The sequence below is a fragment of the Hemicordylus capensis genome, chromosome 12 (genome assembly GCF_027244095.1).
Source record: "Hemicordylus capensis ecotype Gifberg chromosome 12, rHemCap1.1.pri, whole genome shotgun sequence".
NCBI classification, from domain to species: domain Eukaryota; kingdom Metazoa; phylum Chordata; class Lepidosauria; order Squamata; family Cordylidae; genus Hemicordylus; species Hemicordylus capensis.
The window spans coordinates 13149722-13172459 of record NC_069668.1 but is presented as its reverse complement, the minus strand read 5'-3'; the positions used below and the strand labels follow the sequence as shown (position 1 = coordinate 13172459).

Genomic DNA, 22738 nt, shown 5'->3' with positions numbered 1-22738 from the left:
CCTTGGCAATCAGTGTGGAGGCATGGCCCAAAGACCTGCCCCCAGCCAGAGGTGGTTTGAAAGGGCTTGCAGCCAGAGCATGCAGGAGTGCAGCCTCTTGGAGAGGTGCCCTCCCCAGGAATACACACACACACACACCGGAGTCTTGTCTTTATCATGTTTTTAGATGCACTTACTTCTCGCAGCACCCACTTTGGGAGTGCTGGGCTGAGCCATTCTTCTTTCTCTTGCAGATCTGCTGAAAGGGAGGGCCGAGGACTTGAAGCCAGACCATTTCCTCCGCAAGAGCCCCTCCCTGGAATCTCTGAGCAAGCCCCCCTCCATGACCTTTGCCGGCAGGATGATGACCTCTACACCCAGCAGCCTGAAACCCCCCAGCAAACTCAGGTATGGGAGCTTGACCTTTTGGAACCTAGGAAGCTGCCATATACTGAGTCAGACCCTTGGTCCATCTAGCTCAGGGTTGTCTACCCAGGCTGGCAGTGGCTTCTCCCAGGTTGCAGGCAGGAGTCTCTCTCAGCCCTCTCTTGGAGATGCTGCCAGGGAGGGGACTGGGAACCTTCTGCTCTTCCCAGAGCGGCTTCATCCCCTCAAGGGCATCTCTTCCAGTGCTCACATGTAGTCTCCCATTCAAACGCAAAGCAGGGCAGAGCTTGCTTACCAAAGGGGATAGTTCATGCTTGCCACCACAAGGCCAGCTCTCCTCCCTTTGGCACTGGGGTGCCAACACCTTCCAGTCCTGATAACGAGGCATCTCCATCCGACCCATTAAACCCTGCCCTACAGTTGCCGCTCTGAGCTGGCCCTCGGTCTGTATCAGCCCCTGATCTCACAAGTTTAAGCAGAAACGAAAATTTCATGCACTGGCCACAACCAGCAAAGAGGCACCACTCTACGGCATTAGCAGAAAGGAAGGCAGGTCTCTGTCTCCAATGACCTTACAATCCAATGTCCCCAAAGGGTAATAATTATAATCTAAGCACACACGATGAGTGCACAGGAGACCCACCAGCAAGAGCTCCTGAGAGGGGAGGCCGTGCTGGGGCTGATCCCCATGCTAAAGAGGAGAGAGCCGTCATTTTGAGAAGGTGTCCCGTGGCCCAGGGAGCCAAGAGGCCTCCTAACTAGGCCAACCTCGGCTCACTGATGATTTTGTGAGCAGCTGTTCACACGGCTTTCCCACAAAAAGGTCCCCACAGAGGTTTCATAGGAAGCTGCCATATACTGAGTCAGACCACTGGTCTATCTAGCTCAGTATTGTCTTCACAGACTGGCAGCGGCTTCTCCAAGGTTGCAGGCAGGAATCTCTCCCAGCCCTCTCTTGGAGATGCCGCCAGGGAGGAGGGAACTTGGAACCTAGATGCTCTTCCCAGAGTGGCCCCATTATCCCCTGGGGGGAATCTCTTCCAGTGCTCACACTTCTAGTCTCCCTTTCATATGCAACCAGGGCAGACGCTGCTTAGCTAAGGGGACAAGTCCTGCTTGCTCCCACAAGACCGGCTCTCCTCTCCATGGGGAAGAGCAAGGAGAACCTGGTTCTCTGCTCCCCCCAGTCTGGAAGGGAGACCCACTGGTGGCGATGGCATGCTGGGCTGAAGACGGCCAGTTGTTCTCCCCCTGCCAAGCATAGGGGAGCCCACCACTTTAAAAGGGGCCTCTTCCCCGGTTTGCAGGAGTATTGGGAGGCTTTAACCGAAAGGAGCCTGCTTCCTCCACGGTGTTGCCATCTCTGAACACCTCCCCTGGACCTCTCAGTTTTTGGAGCCAGACTGGATAACGGGGGAGATGCTTAACCAGTCGTGTTCTCCTTTCCCTGCCTTGCCTCTAGTGTGGAGAGGAAGGACCCACTGGCAGCCTTGGCCAGAGAATACGGGGGCTCTAAGAGGAACGCTCTGCTGAAATGGTGTCAGAAGAAGACCGAAGGCTACCCGGTAAGGCATTGGGCAGCCTCCTTTTCTTGTTGGCTTCTCCCAAAGACGTGTCTTCCCAAGATGCCGCTGCCCCGGTCAGAGATCTCCGCTTACCCCCTTCTGGCTCTTCCTCTCCTTTCCCTCTCCTGGAACACTTTGGATGCAAGAAAGAGAGACAGACATCACATCAGGGGCCAACATGGTTTCTTGCCCTTGGAAGGTGTCTGTCTTCTCTCCATTTTTGCTTAGCCTTAAGGGCCACATATCCTTATCTCTGTAGGAAACGCGGATTTCCCCACCAGGTTTCCACTGGGCTGCCCCAACATTTAATTCATTCATTTCAGGCGCCATTCGCCCAAGTACCATTTTGACTATGATGTATTTAATATATCGGCCTTTGAGTTTTAGAAGCCAAACCCAGCCACTAAGCCGAAGAACTGCTCTGGGATTGGGGTGGGGATTGCGGTTCGGGATGACACCGGTGCCGGCCAGTCGGGAACTCTGCCTTGCATTGCACAGCAAACTGCCGTGCTTCCCTACGAGACAGTTTTGTGGCTGCACACTCGCCAAGAGCAGTGTTCGTGATCAGGCAGTCGTCTTGTCTTCCCTGCTTCTGGCACGAGCCTCTCTGTAGCCCTTTCAGCGGCTGCTCCTCCCTCCCAGCAAGGCAGAGGCGTTCCCCATCCTGTGGCCTGAAAAGCAGCTACGAAACTCTGCCCCCGCGCCTCAGATTGCAGCCCACCCATTGAAGCAGGCCAGCCGGGTCGCCTAACCCTCTTTGTTGTTGTGCTTGCTTGGAATCGAGTCTTTGTTTGCAAAAGAAAAAGAATGTGGCAGGCGGGGGGGAGGAACCTTTGCCCCCCCCCCCCACCAAAAAAAAACAAGCCTTGGTTCAAAGGACAGTGGAATTCGCTTGGTTTATTTTCCTTTTTATTTTTGGCTGTTGAATCCATCTGTCTTGCCGCCGCTGCTACTGCCGAAAGCCGGGCATCTGTGATTGTTGGCCCGCGCGCTTCGGGGGGGCTTTGATTTCCGAGCAGTTTCTCTTCCGGACGCTGAAGCTCTCCAGGCCCAAAGGGCTCCTGGGAATGGCTCGAGGGAGGAGTTGGCAGAGGGTGGCGGCAGTGGGGGGAGGGCCCCGAGAGCAGCGTCTTCCGCCCAAGCCAGTCAGTGGGCGCCTTCATCCTCCACTCGCCTGCACAACAGAGGAGAGGAGCCACCTCTTGGGGGCGCTCTGGCACTGGCGGAGCTCGCTGGCCTGCAGGAGGTCCCGGCTTCGTCCCTGGGGAGCCGGGGAGCGTGACCATGCCGGACACAAAGCAAGCCCACCGAGCCGAGCGGGTTTAGTAGTCATGCCGGGAGCCCCGAGGGTGAGGGCGGGGGGTCTCTCTCAAGCCAGGTGTCGCTGTGAGGGAAGAAGAGCCATGCGAGGGGGAAACAGGCCCCTCTTCACTCCCCACTTCCGCCTCCCTGGCTCAGTGGCAAGCTGCCGGCTTGGAGAGTGGGAGATGTTCTGCTCCGCTCTGGCCCTCCCGCAGAAGCTGGCCTACCACTCCCACGCCCCCTAGCTACTGGCCGCCGCGGCTGGAGGTGGTGGGCGTTGCCATCCAAAAACTGCCCGTTGGCCTGGCACCGTTGCAAGAGAAAAGGCGTGCAGGAAATGTTTCTTTTGGTTTTCCCCCACCAGTGGCGAGCAGGAAACCTGTTGCGCTTTGGGGAGACCCCTAGTTCTGGCGCTCACCCCCAGCCTTTTCCGCCTTGGGGTCCGCTGGCTGGATTAAGAGCAGGTTGCTCGCCAGTCACCAGTGACCCTCGAGCGATCCTCCAGGAATGCACACATTACGGACTCTACACCTACAGTCGAGAGACCAGAACGCTTCTAGATTGGAGCACAGCGAGCCGCAGCCCGGCCCTGCGAGCAGTGTCCTCTCTCACGGGGATTCCCAGCTGTTGTGGACTACAACTCCCCTAACCCCCAAGCAAAAGCCATTGCAGCGGGGCATTCTGGGAGCTGTAGTCCACAACATCTGGGATTCCCTGTGAGAGAGGGAATACTGCCTGGGAGGCATCTTTGCTCACTCTCCCTGATGTCTGCATTTATGGGGCTTGAAATGGCGGGAGGGGGCCTGTACCCAGGTTCACGTGCAGAGTGAACGCAGCTACAGCCATTCACACGCAAACATGGACCTGCGTGCAGACGTCAGAACGCAGGGGGCCCCGAATGTCTGAATGCCGCTCCTCTCTTAAAACACATTAAAAGTGGCGTGGGGATATTTGGGAAGGGGCTAGCGGAAGCCCGGAACTTGGCGTCCTCCTCCACCAAGCGCTCCACTTCCACACAATTCCCAGCCCAGACGTGAGGCTGGGCTCCCACTCCGCACGTCCGAAGCCTCCGCACTGCCCTGAAGGCTGGTGACACTGTGACACCCAAGGCGAGCCGAGGCTGCTGCTGCTGCTGCTGCTGCTGCTGCTGCTGCTTGCGCTTCTGAAGAGTCCAGCGCCTGTTGATCCTGGGGGGCCCCAGCGACTTTTGGGCAGGAGGGAGGACTTGGCTGTGAATGGCGCTGGGATTGCCCCTGGCGGGCTCCTGGGCTGAAGGCGAGGCGCACGGCAAGGGCGAGACTCCTCCATGCCTTGCTGGGGGCGTTGCTCCGTGGCCGTTTAGCCGCGTTCGCAGCGTCTCCCTTCATCATGTCATTAGCAGCCGGGGCGTTTTTGAAGGGCTCCAGCTCTGTTTATGCTGCAGAGAGGACTCATTTGTCACAGGGCCAAACCTCTCCTGATTAAGCCTCTTAGCGCCGCCGCCGCCTTGGCTTGCAAGAAAACAGACTTCAAGAGGCAGTGTGGCCTTCTCCATCACAGCCAGACTCTCAGCTCTCTTCTTGTCCAGCTTAGGCATTCTTCTGCTCCCGCCTCGTCTTGATTGCTGCTTCTTGGGGGCCTCTGCGTTTTGAGTTCTTGGATTTCGACTTCGCTCCTGGTGCACTGCAGGGTCCTGGACCCAGAGGAGCGGGGGTGAAAGAAAAGCGGGGGAAGGCAGGGTCTGCCTTCCTGGGATGCTTGTCAGCCAGAACGTTTCACGTGGAACAGCCTTGCCATGTCCCCCAGAATTGAGGGTACTCCCCGGATTTTGGCTCCACCCCCAGCTGCTAAATTCCACCCGGATTTACACGGATTTCAAATGCATTGCCGGGATTTTACTCTGGATCTAATCACATGGGAGGGCAGAGAAGGAGAGGGAAGTATACAAATCTGTCAAAGAAATAAGTACAATGCCAATTAGGTGCTGCATAATTTGCATAATATAATTTGCATAATATGCAAATTAGGCCACCCAGATTTGGGAAGTTTGCATATCGCAACCCTGCCGCAGAAAGCAAATTTCAACTGGCCCCGTGTGCGAGCCTTAGAACAGGCTAGTTCCCGTGGGTCAGAAATAGGCTGAGACGTTTTCTGCTTGGGTGCAAGTGAATGGCAAGGTTGGAGACGTGGGCAGGGATCGCCTGCGGGAGGCTCACCTGGCAGCATGCCATTGCAGGAACAATGAAACAGAGGAAGCTGCCATCTACTGAGTCAAACCATTGGTCGATCTAGCTCAGGGCTGTCTACCCAGACTGGCAGCGGCTTCTCCCAGGTTGCAGGCAGGAGCCTCTCTCTCCGCCCTCTCTTGGAGATGCTGCCAGGGAGGGGACTTGGGACCTCAGATGCTCTTCTCGGAGCGGCTCCATCCCCTAAGAGGGGAATCTCTTCCAGTGCTGCTCACACTTCTAGTGTCCCATTCCTATGCAACCAGGGTGGACCCTGCTGAGCTAAGGGGACAAGTCATGCTTGCCACCACAGGACCAGCTCTCCTCTTTGGTTCAGGTTTTTAATAGAGCTGACCCTTTGGCTGCCTGGAAGATTGAGCTTAATCCCCCAAGTAAACATGGAATTAAATCATCAGGACTCGTTTAAGCAGCTGTCCGGCAAAGGAGGGTTCTTTGCAGTGACCCGAGGAGGACGGAGCAGGAGGTGATTCTCCACCCTTACAAGCTGCTTGTGGAGAGTAGCTTGCAGCCCTGGCTTCCCAGCAGTGCTCCAAAGAACCGTGGGCTTACTCGATTGCTTGCTTGCTTGATTAAGTGCCGTCAAGTTGGTGTCGACTCCTAGCAGCCACATAGATTCTCTCCAGGGTGATCTGTCTTCGATTTGGCCTTGAAGGTCTCTAAACACATTTTCCCCACCATTCCTGACATTTCTTTCTTGGTTGCATTTATACCCCTGCCCTCGAGGGCTCTCCCTTCCCCCTTTTATCCTCACAACAACCCTCCGAGGCAGAGTTTAGGCAGAGAGAGAGAGATCATGACCAGCCCACAGTTGCCCAGTGAGTTTCATGCCTGTGTGGGGATTCGAACCCTCCACGGCATGGAAAAGCTCCTTCTGAGTCACGCTAATGCCAAAAGAGCAGCTGGGGGGGAGGGAGAGGGTCCAACCACAGGAGTCGACTGCCGCTCTAAGCATGGCCCTGCAGTAGTTGAATTGCCATGGCCCCCGAAATTCTAGGCTCCACCCGGATTTTATGCATCTCACCCAAATTGCTTAGCCCACCCAGATTTGCCTGGATTTCAGCTTTCTTTTTCTTTTTCTTTTTAAAAAGCTAAGCTCCATCCAGTCCTTGTAGAAGCGGAGTTATGGAGCCGAACATGCAGTCACTCTTCTGCTCAAAAATGTATTTCCAAGCCAATTTGCGTAATATGCAAATTAGGCACCTGGATTTGGAACACCAGAATGGGGCCACCCTAAGCAATAGTCATTTGCTTTTGTCTTATTTTCAAACTTTTATGGTTCCTTGAGAGATGCTTTTTGTGCAAGGTGGGATATACATCTAAAAATAAGTCACTAGGGCGGGAGGGGAACTCTTCACCGGAATATTATAGTTTTTGTTTACCTTGCTGTGTTTGGGAGTGATCTTTCCCAGCCCAAATCTAGTGCCACTACAGGAGAAAAGGGCACGGTGCACATTCTGGTCCCAGGCAGAGGAGGGCAGCTTTAATCTGCCCACCACGGGGAATGTTCTCGAAACCCTGTGACTTTCTGGGGAATGTAGGTGGATCCGATGTGGATGGAGAGAGCTGGTTTCCTAACAGGTGGTGCCTTGCAGGTTTCCACTTCTGCGATATGACCGTGCCTTTGCAGTCCTCTTTCCAGACCCCTTTTGGGGCTGTTTTACACTCCCAACGTGGGGCTCTTGGAATTGGGGAGAGATTCCCACCAGAGGACCCAGAAAGATCTTCCTGGCAGGCAGAGCCCCTTATTGGAGGCATGATTTAGAGGTCTGTCCAGGCGAGGGCTGGCCCCACACGTCTCCCTCTCTGCAGACTTCCTGGCTGATGCCTGCCAGCTCTGTGATTTAAAGCATCAAAGCAGACGGGGTCAGGGTGAGATAATCGCCCCTGGCGGTTTGCCTCTCGTCATCGCCCAGAAGTTGCAACTTCAAAGCCTGCAGTTCTGCATGAGGGAGGGGCCTTCCCAGAGAAAGCTGCCCCACAAGCCCAGTGGGGCAGATTGTGTCATGTGGGTGCAAAGGGCTCAAGATACACAACTGCTGTGTTTCCCATTTAGGGCCATCTGTGTTTGGGGTTTCGTTCTGGTCCAAGAATCCACAGCAGTGGCGGTGCCATTTTTATATATCAGAGGTTACAGTATATTTTTTATATAACATCTCTTTGCACTTGCTTTAATCTTGCTTCCTCATTCCACCTTCTCTGCAGCCGCTCCTGGGCTGTGGAATGTGCTCCCGGCAGAAATCCGTAATCTGAGTTCATTTTTGGCCTTCGAGGGAGCCCTTAAGACTGTCTGTTTGGCCTGATTTGGCTTATTTTAAGCCAAATTTTGGGTTACGGCCCATTTGACCCACAAGTATACCCCTTAGGTTCTGGCAACATTTAAACTGTAAAGGTTCAGCCTGGTTTCCCAGGGTTTTAAAAGCTGTTTTAATTTTTTAAAATAATGGTCTCATGTTGTTTTTACAGTTTTCGATTGTAATAGTTACTTGATTTTAGTTTTGTTTTAATGTAAACCGCCCTGAGCCATTTTTGGAAGGGCATTATAGCGATCAAATAAACAAATACATAAATTCATTTCCAGCGCCGCCTTTATCAAACTTGACAAAGACAAGACTTGGGAACGCCTTGACACCGGCTAGATGCAGTGGCTTTATCACGATCCGGTGACAAGGGGACTTGAGGGCGCGGGCGTCAGGGAAGGCAACCGATGCTTGCCTTCACTGCAGATGATCCTCTGGGAGTTGCCGGGTATGCTAATCGCGCGCCCAGATGGCCCGCCGCTGTGGGGCTCGGGATGCATCGCCTCGGCCCCTGGAAATCCCACAATGCACCACGCAGGGGGATGGTGCGCTGTGGGGGTCACCCCGGCGACGGCTGGGAGGCCGCTCCTGTGCCAGCACCAGCAGGCTTTTGCTGCCCTTTTACCTTAAACAAAAAGGGTTTGCCTATTTTTAAATAAGGTAAAACGGGGTGGGGGACTCTTCTCCTCACCCACTCTACCCTTGCTGCAGCAGCCGCTGCCCACCGAGAGGGGCGACAAAATTTGAGGAGGAGCAAAATTTGCTGCTCCTTCCATTTTGCCGCCCTAGGCAAATGCCTGCTCTGCCTCCCCGTTAACCCACCACTGGGCGCAGCCGGTGCCGGCACACGAGCCGTTAGCCCGGGGTCCGGGTGCGCTCACACCCTTAACTTCGGCTAAGGCTGATTTCCTGCCGAGGCGCCTCCCGAAGCTCCGAGTAATTGGAAGCCGGGGTCCATTTCTTCTCCAACCATTTATTCCGTCCAGCCTGGATCCATTTCTCCTGCCAACCGTTCTGCTGCGGTTTCCGCGATGCATCCATCCAGCCACTGCTTATGTTTTCCCCGGGGAGGTCTTTGGCGTTCTGTGCACTGTCTTTTTATTTTTATTTTATTTTTAATTAGATGATGCCAGGCCCTGTGTTACAAGAAAAGCCGCCAGCTTTTCTGTCCCTGCCCTCGGAGTCCGTGGCGAGCCGGTCCAGCCTGCCAAATTGCTCTGACTGTGTCTCTTTGCATTTTTTAGTGTCCCGCCATTTATTTATTTTTAAAAACCTGCTTGATTTTTGAGCCAAGTGTCTTGGTTATGGTTGGGGCGCAACAGATAGACAGAGCGTAAAGTGCCGTTTGGGGCATGTATGTTCGGTTTCTGAAAGAGAAATCGTCGTATATTTCAGGGGTGGCCACGTGGGGGCTCTCTGGCTGCTGTTGGACTACAGCTCCCAGAGGCTGAGGATGATGGGAATTGTAGTCCAGCAACCGCTGGAGGGCCTCAGCTTGGCCATCCCTAGAATCTATTGTAGACAGACCCTCTCATCCCAGCCACAGGCTGTCCTCTTGATGTTGATGGAGTTAACTGTCATGTAAGCCTGCTTAGGACTGGAGGGTTAATTTCAGTTCCTGCTTAGGTTCAAACTCCTTGTTCCAGGGGGTGTCTGGAGCCGTTGCCAGCCGAGTCCCGGTCCTTCCTGCTCCTCAAGAAATGTTTGAAAGACCCATTTTCTTCAGTTAGCTTTTGCCTGGATTACAATAGCCAAATCTCTCTCCCCCCGGTTTCTTCATTTGCTGCTGCTGTGGCATCTTTCCTTCCCTCCTTATTTGTTGTCTTTATTCTTTGGATTGTAAAGCTGCTGTCTGGCTCTTGCTTCCTTGCAGCATATTCCTACAGCGCCTGGCTTTGTTAAGCACTCAAGGAAGAAGCATTTGGGCCAGGGCCTATCTTGCTGCATCTAATTAGGGGTTGGGGGTGGGGGGGGGAGAATCTTAGTGTCCCTTGAGGGCTGGACATCTCTCTTACCTGCCTTTGGAAGGTGATGCCCATCAGCTGCTGGGAGGGGCCAAAGGAACCGTTTGAATCTGGACCCAGAGGTGCTGAGAGGGGTTTTTCGATGTTTGGGATCGGATTGAGTTGGCCTAGAAGCAGCTGGCGGGGGTGGTGGATTGCCGCTTTGGGAAACTGACGCAGGGCCAGCAGATGTGCTTCCTCTCTTTTGGAGTGGACTTTCACTGTGCTTGTATGTAGATAAACAGTTAGCACAAGCTTCCTGTGTACGTACACTCTCTCGCTCCCTCCCTCTCTCTCTCGTATGTCCACAGGAAGTTAAACGCTGCAGTGTAACCCATTGCGGCTAACTCTCCCTCGTGCTTTTCTAAGCAACCTGCAGCGGAAGGCAGGCCTCTGCCTGCCTGCTTCCTTCGCTTCACGGAGGGGGGCGCTGAGGCTGACCCACAGCTGAAGTGAGCCAGGAACCGGCGCCTCCCAAGCCCAGCGCTGCCCACTCCGCCTCTCTGTCTCCAGGGGCAGGAGCGCTTTCTTCTCCTCCTCTCCCTGGACTGTGCTGGTATCTCATCTCGATTCCCTGCTCGTGGTGCAGGCTTTAGAAAGCCACCCGGCCAGTTTTGCAGCTGTGGGGACATACCCCCAAAGTCCCCCTGACCAGAGACGAAGCCCTTGTGTAGCCAGTCAATCTGGGCTCATGTGGGGCTGCATAGTTGTACAAAAGACATGAGGATTCGCAGCATGGGGTCCCTGCTCTAGACCTGAGCTGCTCTTGTGGTAGCAGCAAGCATGACTGGTCCCCTTAGCTAAGCAGGGTCTGCCCTGGTTGCAGAAGGTTCCAAGTCCCCTCCCTGGCAGCAGCATCTCCAAGAGAGGGCCGAGAGAGACTCCCGCCTGCAACCTGGGAGAAGCCGCTGCCAGTCTGGGTTGACAGTATTGAGCTAGATGGACCAAGGGTCTGACTCAGTATACGGCAGCTTCCTATGTTCCTACCCACTGTAGCACTCTTGTGCAAAAATTTCCCTGCCATTTTAGTTTGCAACACCCACAACGCTCAGATTCCAACACGGACATTACTCCCAAGGTTGCAACATTCTGTGCCAGTGCCTGTTCCATTAGGCATCTGCAACCTAACCTTTAGGGAATGTTTTTGTTTGAGTACTGAATTAATCTAATGAAGCTTTGTAGTAAGTTGTATTGATTTTCTGTGACTCCGTATTCGTTTCTCGTTTTCTTTTTCTTTCTTTTTTTGTTTTCTCGCCTCGGACCTTAATAAATTTCAAATTTCAAACACTACTACTACAAATATTTATATGCCTCTTTTCCACAAAAGTACGCAAAGCAGCTGAGATAAAAAAATATCAACAACTAAAATAATGGCTCCCTGTCCCCAAAGGTCTCACAATCTGAAAAGAAGCACAAGGCAGGCAGGCAGCAGCCCCCGGAGGGGGGCTGTGCTGGAGCTGGAGAGGGCCAGTTGCTCTCCCACTGTTAAAAAGGAGAAAGCACCACTTGGGTCTCTTTTCTCAGTGACCATGCAAGTAGCTAAGCACAACATCCTTTTGCAAGCGCTTAATCAAGAGTTCAGCCCAGCAGACCTTAGCACTGTGGTTACTGCTCGGTTGCTTGCACCTTTTTCTCGTTTTCCTTCCAGGGGAGTGTGTGTGGCATTAAAGCCCCACGAGGTGCGAACCTCTCCCTCCGGGGAACAAAACAAAACACAGACTGATGAAGAACCATGTACAGCGTGTTCCTTTTCACACTGAAAAGTGGCAAAGTCAGATAATCCAATATCCGCCGAGCTCCTTAATGTAATTAAACTTGCTGGTAATTAAGATTTGGGACTTGGGGCAGGGGGGAAGGGCCGCTCCCCACCCCCACCCCGATCGCTGCCTCCCACTGCTGTGCGAAACACGGCCCAGCTGGCCAAGATGTTAACTCTGCCGGCTGGAGGCATCGATCCTGTAACAACATGTTCCAAAGGGCCTTTTTTAATTTCTCTGATTGCCGCTTGATTGGGGTTGGTTTCCGTGCTTTGTCCTAGGGCAGTTTGCGCAGTGGAAGAACACCAATCCTTAGAAAGGAAGAAGAGCCTTGCTGGTGGAGAGGAGAGCTGGTCTTGTGGGAGCAAGCATGACCTGCCCCTTAGCTAAGCAGGGTCCACCCTGGTGGAGGCAGGAGTTCCAGGCAGGAGTCTCTCCTGGCCCTACCTGGAGATGGTGCCAGGGAGTGAACCTGGGACCTTCTGCAGGCAAAGCAGATGCTTTTCACCACTGAGCTCATCTCCTACGGGGAATATCTTACAGCACTCCCATCGAAATGCAAACCAAGGCAGACCCTGCTTGGCAAAGGGGGCAGTCCATGCTTGCTAGCCCAGGAGCAGCTCTCCTCCCCATGGCCCTCCAACCACCTCTGGGGACCTCACGTCTTGTGACAGGTGCATGAATCTTCGATTGCCCTCCAAAACGTGAAGCCAAATAGAAGACAGGTCATCGCGGCAGGCTGTTCAGGCCGAGGGCAGAGCCTCTGGCGGTGGCGGGCTTCATCTCTGGAAGCAGCAGCATCTTGTTATCTTGTCAGATTGAAAAAGCAGAAGCTGGGCTTGGGGGGGCGGGGGTGGATTCCCTTCTCCTCCTCCTGTGCCGTTGTGGCTATATCGAGCCCTGCTTTGGAACGGGCCAGGGTGGGGCACAGTCTCCGTGTGCGGAAGTGAGTGCAAAGGGGTCTCCCCCAGGGGTCCTGGGCCATCAGAAGCCTCGCCAGTGTTCTCCTCCTCCTCCTCCTCCTCTCTCTCTCTCTCCACAGAACATTGACATCACCAACTTCAGCAGCAGCTGGAGCGACGGGCTGGCGTTCTGCGCCCTCCTCCACACCTACCTGCCTGCTCACATCCCCTACCAGGAGCTCAGCGGCCAGGATAAGGTCAGTGCCGCATGCATCCTTGCCAGTGGGCAAGGGGAGAAATTCACAGGGAGCGTGGGAGAAAGGGGCAGAAGAGACCCGGAAAGAGACGCCAGGGGGCAGGCTCCGTGGTCCCTCCTCCTTGGTTTTCATCTCTGCGCGGAATGAGTTTTGACCTGGGCGGCAGGATCAAGGCACCTACATGAAGAGTGGGGCCTTCAGATGCACCCTGAGCGGGATCCAAAATGAACAGAGCAGACATCCCAAAACCAGTCAGTGCGCACATGGGCGCACATCTGAGTGTCCAGTGAGCAGGGCTTAGAAGAAGCCAAGAGGGTGAGATTTAAAACATGAAAAGGGTGGTGTCAACGGAATCCAATAAGGAAAGAGAAGAAAAAGAATTACGAGTGGGGGTTAGACACGATTAAGGGCCAGTTTGCAAGACTGGCCAGGACCTTTCCCCCCCAGGACAGGCATGCCCTTCGCCTCCCAAGGGAGGACCCCTTTTAGGGAGCAATTCCTCTTCGCGGTCTTCTGTCCCTTGACACTTTTGCTGGACGGCCAGCTGCTTAGAAAGCGTTGCCTCAGTGCTTGCCTCTGCCCATTTAGCAAGCCTAGCCAGCAAGTCAGCCGCCTTCTGCTTTGGGATGGTGTACGAGACAGACTCCGTTCGAAACCAGGCCTTTCACACTTCAACTCGTCTCCTTTTGTGGTTTGAGTAGAGGGTCGGGTGTCAGTTTCAGCTTGTGGTGGTCTGGATTTCCCACGCAGAGGGGAGTCTGGTTTCCAGGAAGGCCCAGGGCCCCGCTCTCTCTTGAAATGTAACCCTTGCTTCTCAAGGCCAGGCACCGGCTTTCTGGAGGGTGTCCCCCCATTTTCTCTGGCGCCCCTTTGCTCACCCACATTTTACAGAGCGAACACACAACCTCATTACCCACTCGCTGGCTTTGAGGATGACTCCATTGCTCTTGAGGGCAGTTTCAGCTCCTGGGTTGAAATTCCAAGGCAGTAGGTTCAGGCTAGAGACAATAGGAAGACTTTCCTCACTGTAATTGTGGGACGGTCTGCCTTGCACAGTGGCAGGTCTCCTTCTCTGGAGTTTTCCAAACAGAGGCTGGGCAGCCATTGGGGTGGGTGGGGTGAATTCTGAAGAAGATTCTTGCACTGGGGGGGGGGGCGGCGCTGGACTAGATGACCGCCAGAGGTCCCCCCCAACTCTCATGTCCCATTATTACATTATTCCCCAACCTCACCATCCCTGTCACTCCTGCTTCTTTCAAGTGAATAAATAAATGTTTCACCATACCTTGTTTGAACTTTGGAAGGGCTGCTTCAAGTCCTCCTCAGCTTAAATGATCTGCCAGAGGGTGGGAGAGTATTGTACTGTGCAGCTATTGGGACAAACATGTTGGGTGTGAGCAGAAACAAATGGCCAGCATAATGTCCTCTAGAAATCTGGGAGTCAAGGCTGGTCACTCGGAGGATCTGAGAGCTCTCTTGGAGAAATGCAGCACTGGAGTGAGGGGTGGGAGGTTGAGGTTAGCCTCCCTAAAATTTTACCCTTACCCAAATAGGTTTCCTTTGGGGAGCAGGCTGCTCCCAGCTTCAGTCCCTGGCAGCATCTCCAGGTAGGGCTGGGAAAGACCCCTGATGAGCCGCTGCCAGTCAGTGTCAGACAATACTGAGCTAGATGGACTGACTCAGTAGGTGGCTGCTGCCGATGTTCATGTTGCACTCTTCGCAGGACATTGGAAGTTTCACTCTGCCAATATACTTCCATTCCAACGGGCATTTTTTCTCCCCCCCCCCACCACAGAAGCGAAATCTCCTCTTGGCGTTCCAAGCTGTGGAAAGCATTGGCATCAAGCCCAGTCTGGTGAGTTCTTCTGTCCTGCGGAAAGGAGGTAGTTTGCTCCTGCGGGGTGCCGGGTCAGTCTCCTGCCCAAGGAGCCGTAACGGAATCTCAGAAGAATCCCGTGGAGGCGTTAGGCCAGTTCTTGGGCTGCAAGCCGGTCCCGACCACCTGGAAGTACTTTAATGCAGTCCAAAGGGGACCCAGTGAACGGAGCAAAGAGGCCCCTTTGACAAGTGGTGATTCTCTGTCTTGAGCCTGGGGAGAGCAACTGACCCTCTCCGTCCCAAGCACAGCATCCCTCCAGTGGCTGTTGCCGGTGCCTGTCTTGTGTTTGAAAAGCGGTCTCTAAACTGGCCGTATTTGTAGTCATCTGATGGAACTTGTAGTCCAACCACAGCTGGGGACGGAGGGTCTGGACCACAGATGCTCAACCTTCATCAAGCATGGACCCAGCTCTCATTCGGCTCTGACCGGATGCGGCGGTTTTGCGAGCCCTTTGGTGCTCATCCATCTCTGGCTTGACCGTGCTTGAGGTAGCAAAAAGACACCACCCTGGCGGAGCAGGGCCGGTGTCCTGCTCTGCTGTGCCGTTTCCAGACCTGTCCTCCTCCCAAGCACTTTTGGAGCCAGCAGCAGGGCGCCCCAGTTGGGTGACTCTCTGTTCACATACGCAGGGGACTGGATGAGACTAAGCTCTGCTGGGAGACGGGTCAGCGTTCCCGAGTGGGACTCCCACACCCATCGTGGCTGCTCCCCTTCTTAAGAGCACCCTCCCTGAATCACCCTGGCCTCCCCTTACCAGCACCTCTGCTGCAATTCCAGGGGCCAGCCCCACGGCTCACGGCCCCCTCCCTGATCTCCTTTGCCTGCCTTTCAGGGAGCAAAGGCCCTCTAAACAGCGGCAAATAAGCCAGCAGGGAAGTTCCTGGTAGCCTGCTTAGGGTGGGGCTGCTTGGCGTCTCCTTTTTAAGGCTGCACACAGTGGGGGGGGGGGCGGGGGGGAGCAAATGGCCCCTCCCAACACTTCACATTCCCCACCCCCGCCACTAACAAAACGTCTCCATCCCTTCCCCGCAGGAGCTCAGCGAGATCATGTCCACGGATCGCCCCGACTGGCAGAGCGTCATGCATTACGTGGCCCAGATCTACAAGTACTTCGAGACCTGAGGAGGAGGAGGAGGAGGAGGAGGAGGGCTGCATCCAGCAGGGTGCATCTCAAGGACTCCACAGAAAGCACTTGCTCACTTTAAGGGAAAACCCACCCCACAGCCCATTCCTGTTCTTGCTGTCCGACAGACATTTTAGGCAGTCTGGTGAAGAACCGGTTCGTATCGCACCACACTCGTATCGCACGATGCAGCCGACACAGGGTTCTGCTGGGCTTGGGGCATTTATGGGGTGACGAAACACACACCCCTTGCCTGACAGTGCCCAACAGACTCTGCCCACAAGGGTCACGGGCTAGAATGGCGTTCCACGTATCTCTCCAGTAGGGGCAAGTGGGGGAATGAAGACGACGGCGGTCAGTTTTCCAGGGGTCTTCAAAGTCCACCTGCTCTGCCTGGCTGCTCCTTTTAGAATGGCCATCTCCTTTTCCAGGAGGACTCCTGTGCCTGCCCCAGCCGCATCGTGCCAAGCCGAAATTCAGCAGGTCGCACTGGTCCTGGGCAGGCGGACGCAAGGGCAGGGAAATCCTCACTTGCTGCGTGTCTGTCGGCTGTGGAGCCGTTGAAAGCGCAGGAGCCCTGCCAGGGGGAAAAGTTGGCACCCCTCTGAAACAGTAGCCTTTGCAAATGTGATGAGAGGGCTCTCCTGGGAACCCGAGGCTGCCCTTTAGGTGTGGGTTGCAGCATCACCTTGGCGGGACCTGTGGGTTGGAGCCGAGGTTGCCGGCACCAGAGAGGTTCGCCTCTGCCCCCTTCCCTCCCCCTTGCTCCTTCCCCCTCCTGCTCGGCTTGGCAAGTTTTTCAGCACACAAAACACCCCCGTGTCAAGGGGGCCACCACGGTGCCTCTTGGGCCAGTGTGGGCCGCGTTTCAGGGTCACCTGAAAGTGGGGGGCGGGGCAGATGTTGATGGACCACAGCTCCCTTCAGCCATGGTGCCTGGGGGTGATGGGAGTTGTAGTCCAGCAACATCTGGGGCCCCATGGCTGGGAGCCCCCGAGCTAAAGGAGCTCGAGCTTCCTTCCTGGCCACTTCCCTAGACCTTGGGAGTCAACCTCTGCGCTCCCCACCTTGGGTTCCTCCCCATGATGCCAGCAGGGAAGCAGGTTTGAGCTCCCACCCCGAGGCTCAGTGGGTCAGACGCCAGCCCACCTCGCGGCAAATATCTCGGATGCCTTCTCCGCAGGGGTTGGTTTTCTCCTCGACAGAGTTGTTGCTCAAGAGCTGGCCCAGCCTCCGTGTCTGCCCCCTTTCCCCCCAGCCTTCTCCTAAGCGCTAGGAAGCCAATCCTGGCCTCTGACTCAGTTTGTCTCGCCTCTTTCCCCCCTCGCTGATGCTTCCCGTTTCCCCATCCAGCCCCCCCTTGCCCCATACCCAACCTTCACCCCTCTCGGCAGCTGTGTTTTTGTGGAGTGGAGGGTCTGGGCAGGTTTGGCATAGGGCCACGTCTGCGGCGAGGGCTCGGCCTTTTTAGATGTGCGTTGCCAGGTCTGAAGGCTCCTGTCTGTGTCCGGAAGGCGTTCCAGTTTTGGCAGGCCTTCTCTGGGGAGGATGTGCTACTAGGGGAAGCCCCTCTCCACTTCCCGCGTGCATTGGGCTGGCAGGTCTCCTTGGGGGGCTGAGGGCCGCCCCCTGAGTCCCCAGGACTGAGGCACGGGGTGGGGTGTCTCTTTGGCCACTGGCCGTGTGTGGCCGTGCCCGTGTCTGTGGCCACACGTGCATGCAGGGAAGAGGAAGTGAATCCATGGGGCCTCCCCCAGGCTGGGAGCTGGTTGGGGGAAGGCTGGAACAGCTGTCCAGGCTGTGCCCAAGCCCCACTTTCCGAAAGAGCAGCTGGCCAACCCGGTGCTTTTCCGCAGGGGCGTATGGCGCACACACCTGCAGGGGGGCCGTGCCCTGCCGATGCAGCCCCCGCCGTGTGGTTTGGCCCCACTTTGCCTGTGGTTGGCGAGCGCAAGAGATGGAGGGGAGGCCGGAAGAGGGGGTGGGAAGTGGGCTTGAAGTCCTGGAGAAGGTCTGTGTTGTCGGAAGGCCCGGTTCACTGTAGTCTCAGGAAAGGCGGAGGGAGCGGAGAAAGGGGGCCAGGAAGGGCGTGTGGGATTCCAGGAAGAAGCGGAAGGTGCACAAAGAAGTGGGTTTGAATGTGCCAATGGTGTGCGGGAAGAGAAGCAGGAGGGCGTTCTTGGGTTCGTTTTGGGACCTCTTCTCACCTAAAGGAAGCCGGGGCCGGGTTTCGAGGAAGAGGCCTCGTCCCCCTCCGCTGCCCCAGGTATCTTGGGGCCTGAAATGTTAAGATGGGGCAAGTTTGGAACCGCTCTCCCCCTTTCCTGGAGGGCGGAGTGCTGGGCCCCTGGGTGGGCGGCCTCTTCTTCCGCTCTCCAAGGTCACCAGCTAATCCTCTGCGAAGGCAGGGACCCTGCAGGTCTAGCCTCTTCTTGTTCTTCTTCCCCGGTGAGGCTCCTCCGACACCCAGTTCTGGAGGCAGCAGGCCATCGGGGCAGGCTTCCCCCAAGCGGGGCACTTTCCAGTGTAGGCACTGGAATGCCAGCACATCAGCACTCGGATTGTTCCCCCCTAACTTCTGATCTCACTGCCGTTTCCCGCTCCCTGACCTAAGCTTTGGGTGCGCCTCTGGACAGATCTTCTCCCCAGGACACGAGAGGTGCTGAGCGCCCCTGACTCCCCCCCCCCCCGCCACCAGCCTGTGTTTCCACCAGGATCGGTGGCAGGACCATGGCGGGCTGCTCTGTCCGCAGCAAGGGAGGTGTGCTGTTAGCCAGGGACTCCCTTCTGCTGGGCAGGCCTTGCAGCTTCCTCTCCTGGGGGGCCTTCCTCCAGCAGTGCCAAAGAGACCCACCTGGATGCTGAACCAACCCCGGTTGTATGGCTACTCTTTGGGGTCCGGCAGCAGCCTGCCCTCATGGGACACGGGAGAGAATCTCCTTTTGAGCTCCCTGCCCATCTGGCTGCCCCTGGTCTCTCCAGTGATATGCAGATGATGACGGAGGAAGAGATCCGGGCGGCCCGTGTGTGTGTGTGTGTGTGTGTGTCAGCCTTGAACCGCGGGTGTCCCTGGGTGCTAAAATCTCTCCAAGGTGTGATGGGCTTCCACTGGCTGCATTTCTGTTCTGCCTCATCCTCCACTCGTTTGGATCCTTGTTGCTCTGCTGGTTAACGTGTGTGTGTTTTTGAGAATTTTTTTTGGTTCCTCGTTTAAACTTGCACATGTGCCAACTTCTGCCAGACCCGGTGTTGTTTCTTCTTCTTCTTTTTGGACGTTGTTTTTGACTGGGCCTCTTGATGTGGGGTAGACGTTGCCCCCACTCCCATCCCCCCAATCTGAACTGTCAAGCATTTCCATGGGGCCGGAGGTGAGCCCATCTTATTTGAAACAAGAGCACACTAAAACGTATGGACACCAAGAGGCCGTTGGTCGAGTGTGAACCTGTTACTACAAAGTTTTATTTAAAACATTAACATTATTGAAGCATCCAGTGCAGCTTCTGCATAGTATTTCTAATAAACGCCTTTTGTTTCTGAGGCCGGCTGGTTGTGGTGTCCTTTGGCAGATCCGGTGTCAGGCTTTGCTTTGTGACTGATAACAGGTGGAAGGGCCAAGAGAAACTTGCTTAGAGTGGAGGGGGACAAACTGCACGTCCCCCACTGCAAATCCCACCTACCAGGCGGGCAGGCACACACACACACACACACACACACACACACTCACAGACACTCCCTCTGCAGTGCCAGATGTGCATCTTTGCCACAAAAGCAGGATAAAAGCTTTTAAGAACAGAAGTGAAGCCTGGTGCGGGCCTTCCAGCGTTTGATCGATCAAAAACAGGTGTATATGGGGTGGGTGGGGGACTTCCAAAAATAATTTTTAAAAACTGTGAGGTGACTCACCTGTGCAGAGATAGAAGGTTGGCCATCCAAACTGTATGGGCCAGAGTTGCTGCTTATATCATCCACGCTGGCCTGTCCTAGCGATCTACAGAGGACACGTTTCAACACATTTCTCCTACAGTGTTTGGAATGTGCAGTATTTACAAGGGTGAGCATTTTTCTGCCATCACCAAAAAGGCCCTACTCCCAGTTCCCACCACTGAACCTCCCACAGAGGCAGGTCCTGATGCCGAGAACCAGCTGATGATCCGAATGTCCAGGCAGATGGGAGGCAGACCTTAAGACACCTTGGCCCTAGGTCATTAGGAGCTTTAAAGGTAAGCACTCGCACTCGAATTGTGCCCAGAAACAAATCAGGAGTCAGCAAAAATGGTGTAACGAGGTAGCCCTTCACTCGGGAATTCTGCCTGGACATTATTTCACATTTAAATTAACCGCATTGGTTGCTGTGGTGAGGGAGCATTGTACATTTTATGGATGCAACAGGCAGAAATGCATTAGGCGTGCATTTAGCTAGTGTCGGGTAGGCTGCACCAGTTTACTTCCTGCCTGGATACAGGTCTTCCCCCCGCCCCTGAGCCCAAAGTCAAGCTGAAAGATGAAGCAAACTGTGGGTGCATCAAACCTAACTGGCAAAAGGTTTTTACATGGCACAGAAAATTTAAGGTGAGTACCTTAACTTACAACTTGGATGCCTTTTGGAGCACAAGTGAAAGCTTGTGTGCACCTGAACGCTCATCTTCAACATTGATGGGTGATTCTGCCATGTCTCTGCCTTCGTTGTGATCCAGTCATTCATGTGTTCCCAGTGTAAAGATGCAGCAGAATTTGGAGGCTACCTGTAGCATTTTTGCAACTCAGAAGGTGGGAGAGTTGGGGCAGGGGGGGACTGCCTTAAATCTAACAGCATCCCTCATGATGAGTTTTTTTTTTTTTTTTTTAATTCAAGGGTGTAGAAAAACCAGAACTTTGCAAGCAAATTCTGCCTCCTGAACCACCTAACGCAGCATCATAAATCCTGGGCTGCAACAGAGAATACCCATAAAGCATTCAGCAAATTGTTTGATAATAAACAACCTCAGCTGAGCAATGCCAAGTTTTCCGCAGTGACTGCTATAAACATTTGGCTGGTTTCTTGCTGCAGTTTGGCCAAGGCAAACAGTGTATATAACAGTGTTTTACCGGTGTAAGGATGTTTTTGAAACAAGAATGATAGTGAACAAACCAAAGAAGCAAAGAGGGTTCAGGCCCTGTTTGATCTTGGTTGTGGACTGGCAGCCTAAAAATAGCCACGACAAGAATTCTGCATCATCTTGGTGCCTCTGTTGTCCTGAGGGAGGGCGGGAGCCTTCTCCAAGAGCGTCTCAAGCAGATTTCCCTGACAAAATGTCCGCATGTCCTCCAAGGATTTCCTGATGCAGTTGGAGAATCGGGTAGATTGGATCCAAAATAACTGGGGCGGGGGGAGCCAGTCTCCAAAGAGGAGGAGGAAGTAAGGTCAAAATAGTCCGATCCAGCATCCAGATTTCAACACTGGAACATAGGAAGCTGCCATATACAGAGTCAGACCCTTGGTCCATCTAGCTCAGTATCGTCTACCCAGACTGGCAGTAGCTTATCCAGGGTTGCAGGCAGGAATCTCTCTCAGCCCTCTCTTGGAGATGCTGCCAAGGAGGGAAATTCGAACCTAGATGCTCTTCCCAGAGCATCTCCATCCCCTAAGGGGAAGATCTTACAGTGCTCACACATGTGGTCTCCCATTCATATGCAACCAGGGTGGACCCCGCTTAGCTCAGGGGACAAGGCATGCTTGCTCCCACCAGACCAGCTCTCCTGGTCTTGTGGTAGACTAGAGAAGCTAGTGGTAGACTAGCTCTAGGAAGCTCACCGGCAGAATGTGCTGGACCCCATTATCTGGTACTTCAAAGCACACTGCATCTGATCATGGAGGATCCATCTAGCTACCTTCTTACCTAATGGTCACTGATGGTTAAATGTCCTCCATTCCCTGCTAGAAGGGATTGTAAACCGTCACAGGGGGGTTATACCAACTCATGGAGGACAGAGTTCTCAACGGCTACTATCCTGGGTGGATGGATCAGAGGGGGCATGATTCCCCCAAATGCCAGACGTTGGGGAGCACCAACAGGGAGGGGGTCGTTGCCCACTTCCCCACACTTATGAGCTTCCCGGAGGCATCTGGCTGGCTGCTGCGTGAAGCAGGATGCTGGACTGGATGAGAAGGGGACCTTTTTTATTATTATTAATGGAGTTAGAGGCTGCAAAATAAATTTTTTATTTTTCTTTCTTTCTTTAGATATCCTGCATTTTCTCTATGGTCCCGATAGGGAAACAGAGCCAGGTCTAAGATGTCTAAGACCCCTTCCTACCTTAAGATTCTGTAATTGTGAAGCTCTGATTATTGCAAGCAGGAAAGCTGTCCCTATATGCAGTCCTACAGGTACCCACAACCTGCTGTCCAGGGAAAGAAAGGCAGGAGCTATAACCTTCCGTATGTCTGCATATATCTGCATGGCTTTGAAGAGGTATGTGTTGGTTTTTAGATGATGCAAAGGGGCAGGAGAGAAGGCAGGATTCCATCTGGAATCATTTACAAGTACCTGAATTGTTTAATCAATCATAATAGGAGGTCAGTTAATGGTTTCTCATCAGTTTATCTAAAACATAATTTGCTTCAGTGTTGCAACTCTAGGAAGACCTTGTTACACTTTATAGAGATCCATAATCTGGCAAAATGATGGTTTTTCCATTTGATTTTTTTTTTTTAGACATAATTTAAAATTTTGAACTGTTCCATTTTTTGTTAAGGAAATTTGTTTTGAATGGATTTGTTTAAAAATAAGTCTTGCTGGTTGATTTTTAAGGCTATAATCATGTTAACTTCTGTTTATTTCATTTTATAACCCTCTTTTATCCTCACGATAGCCCTGCGAGGTTGACTGTGAGACTGACTTAAGATCACTCAATGAGTTTCATGGCTGAACAGGGCCCAGAAGAAGGGGCGGGGGCAGGCGGGGTCTTCCTCCTCTAAATCCTCCTCTACTCCATTTACTCTGTCAAATCGTCTTTGTCTTCCTCCTCTAAAACCCCAAATCCAATAATGAGTGTCTGGGGAGGAGCCCTTCTATTTATTTTTAT

General features: G+C 53.9%; 1 protein-coding gene across 8 annotated transcripts in view; it reads left to right on the top strand.

Moving 5' to 3' along the window:
- The window catches only part of LOC128336120 (cytospin-B-like), a 77338-nt gene extending 58125 nt beyond the window's left edge, over nt 1-19213 (top strand). For all 8 annotated transcript variants that reach the window (XM_053275299.1, XM_053275296.1, XM_053275294.1 and 5 more), the window contains 5 exons: nt 234-387; nt 1829-1931; nt 12558-12674; nt 14470-14529; nt 15586-19213. In XM_053275299.1, coding sequence (XP_053131274.1) covers nt 234-387; nt 1829-1931; nt 12558-12674; nt 14470-14529; nt 15586-15675 — 524 coding nt within the window. In that variant the 3' untranslated portion in view covers nt 15676-19213. The remainder of the gene's footprint in view (nt 1-233; nt 388-1828; nt 1932-12557; nt 12675-14469; nt 14530-15585) is intronic.
- The last annotated feature ends 3525 nt before the right edge of the window (nt 19214-22738 follow it).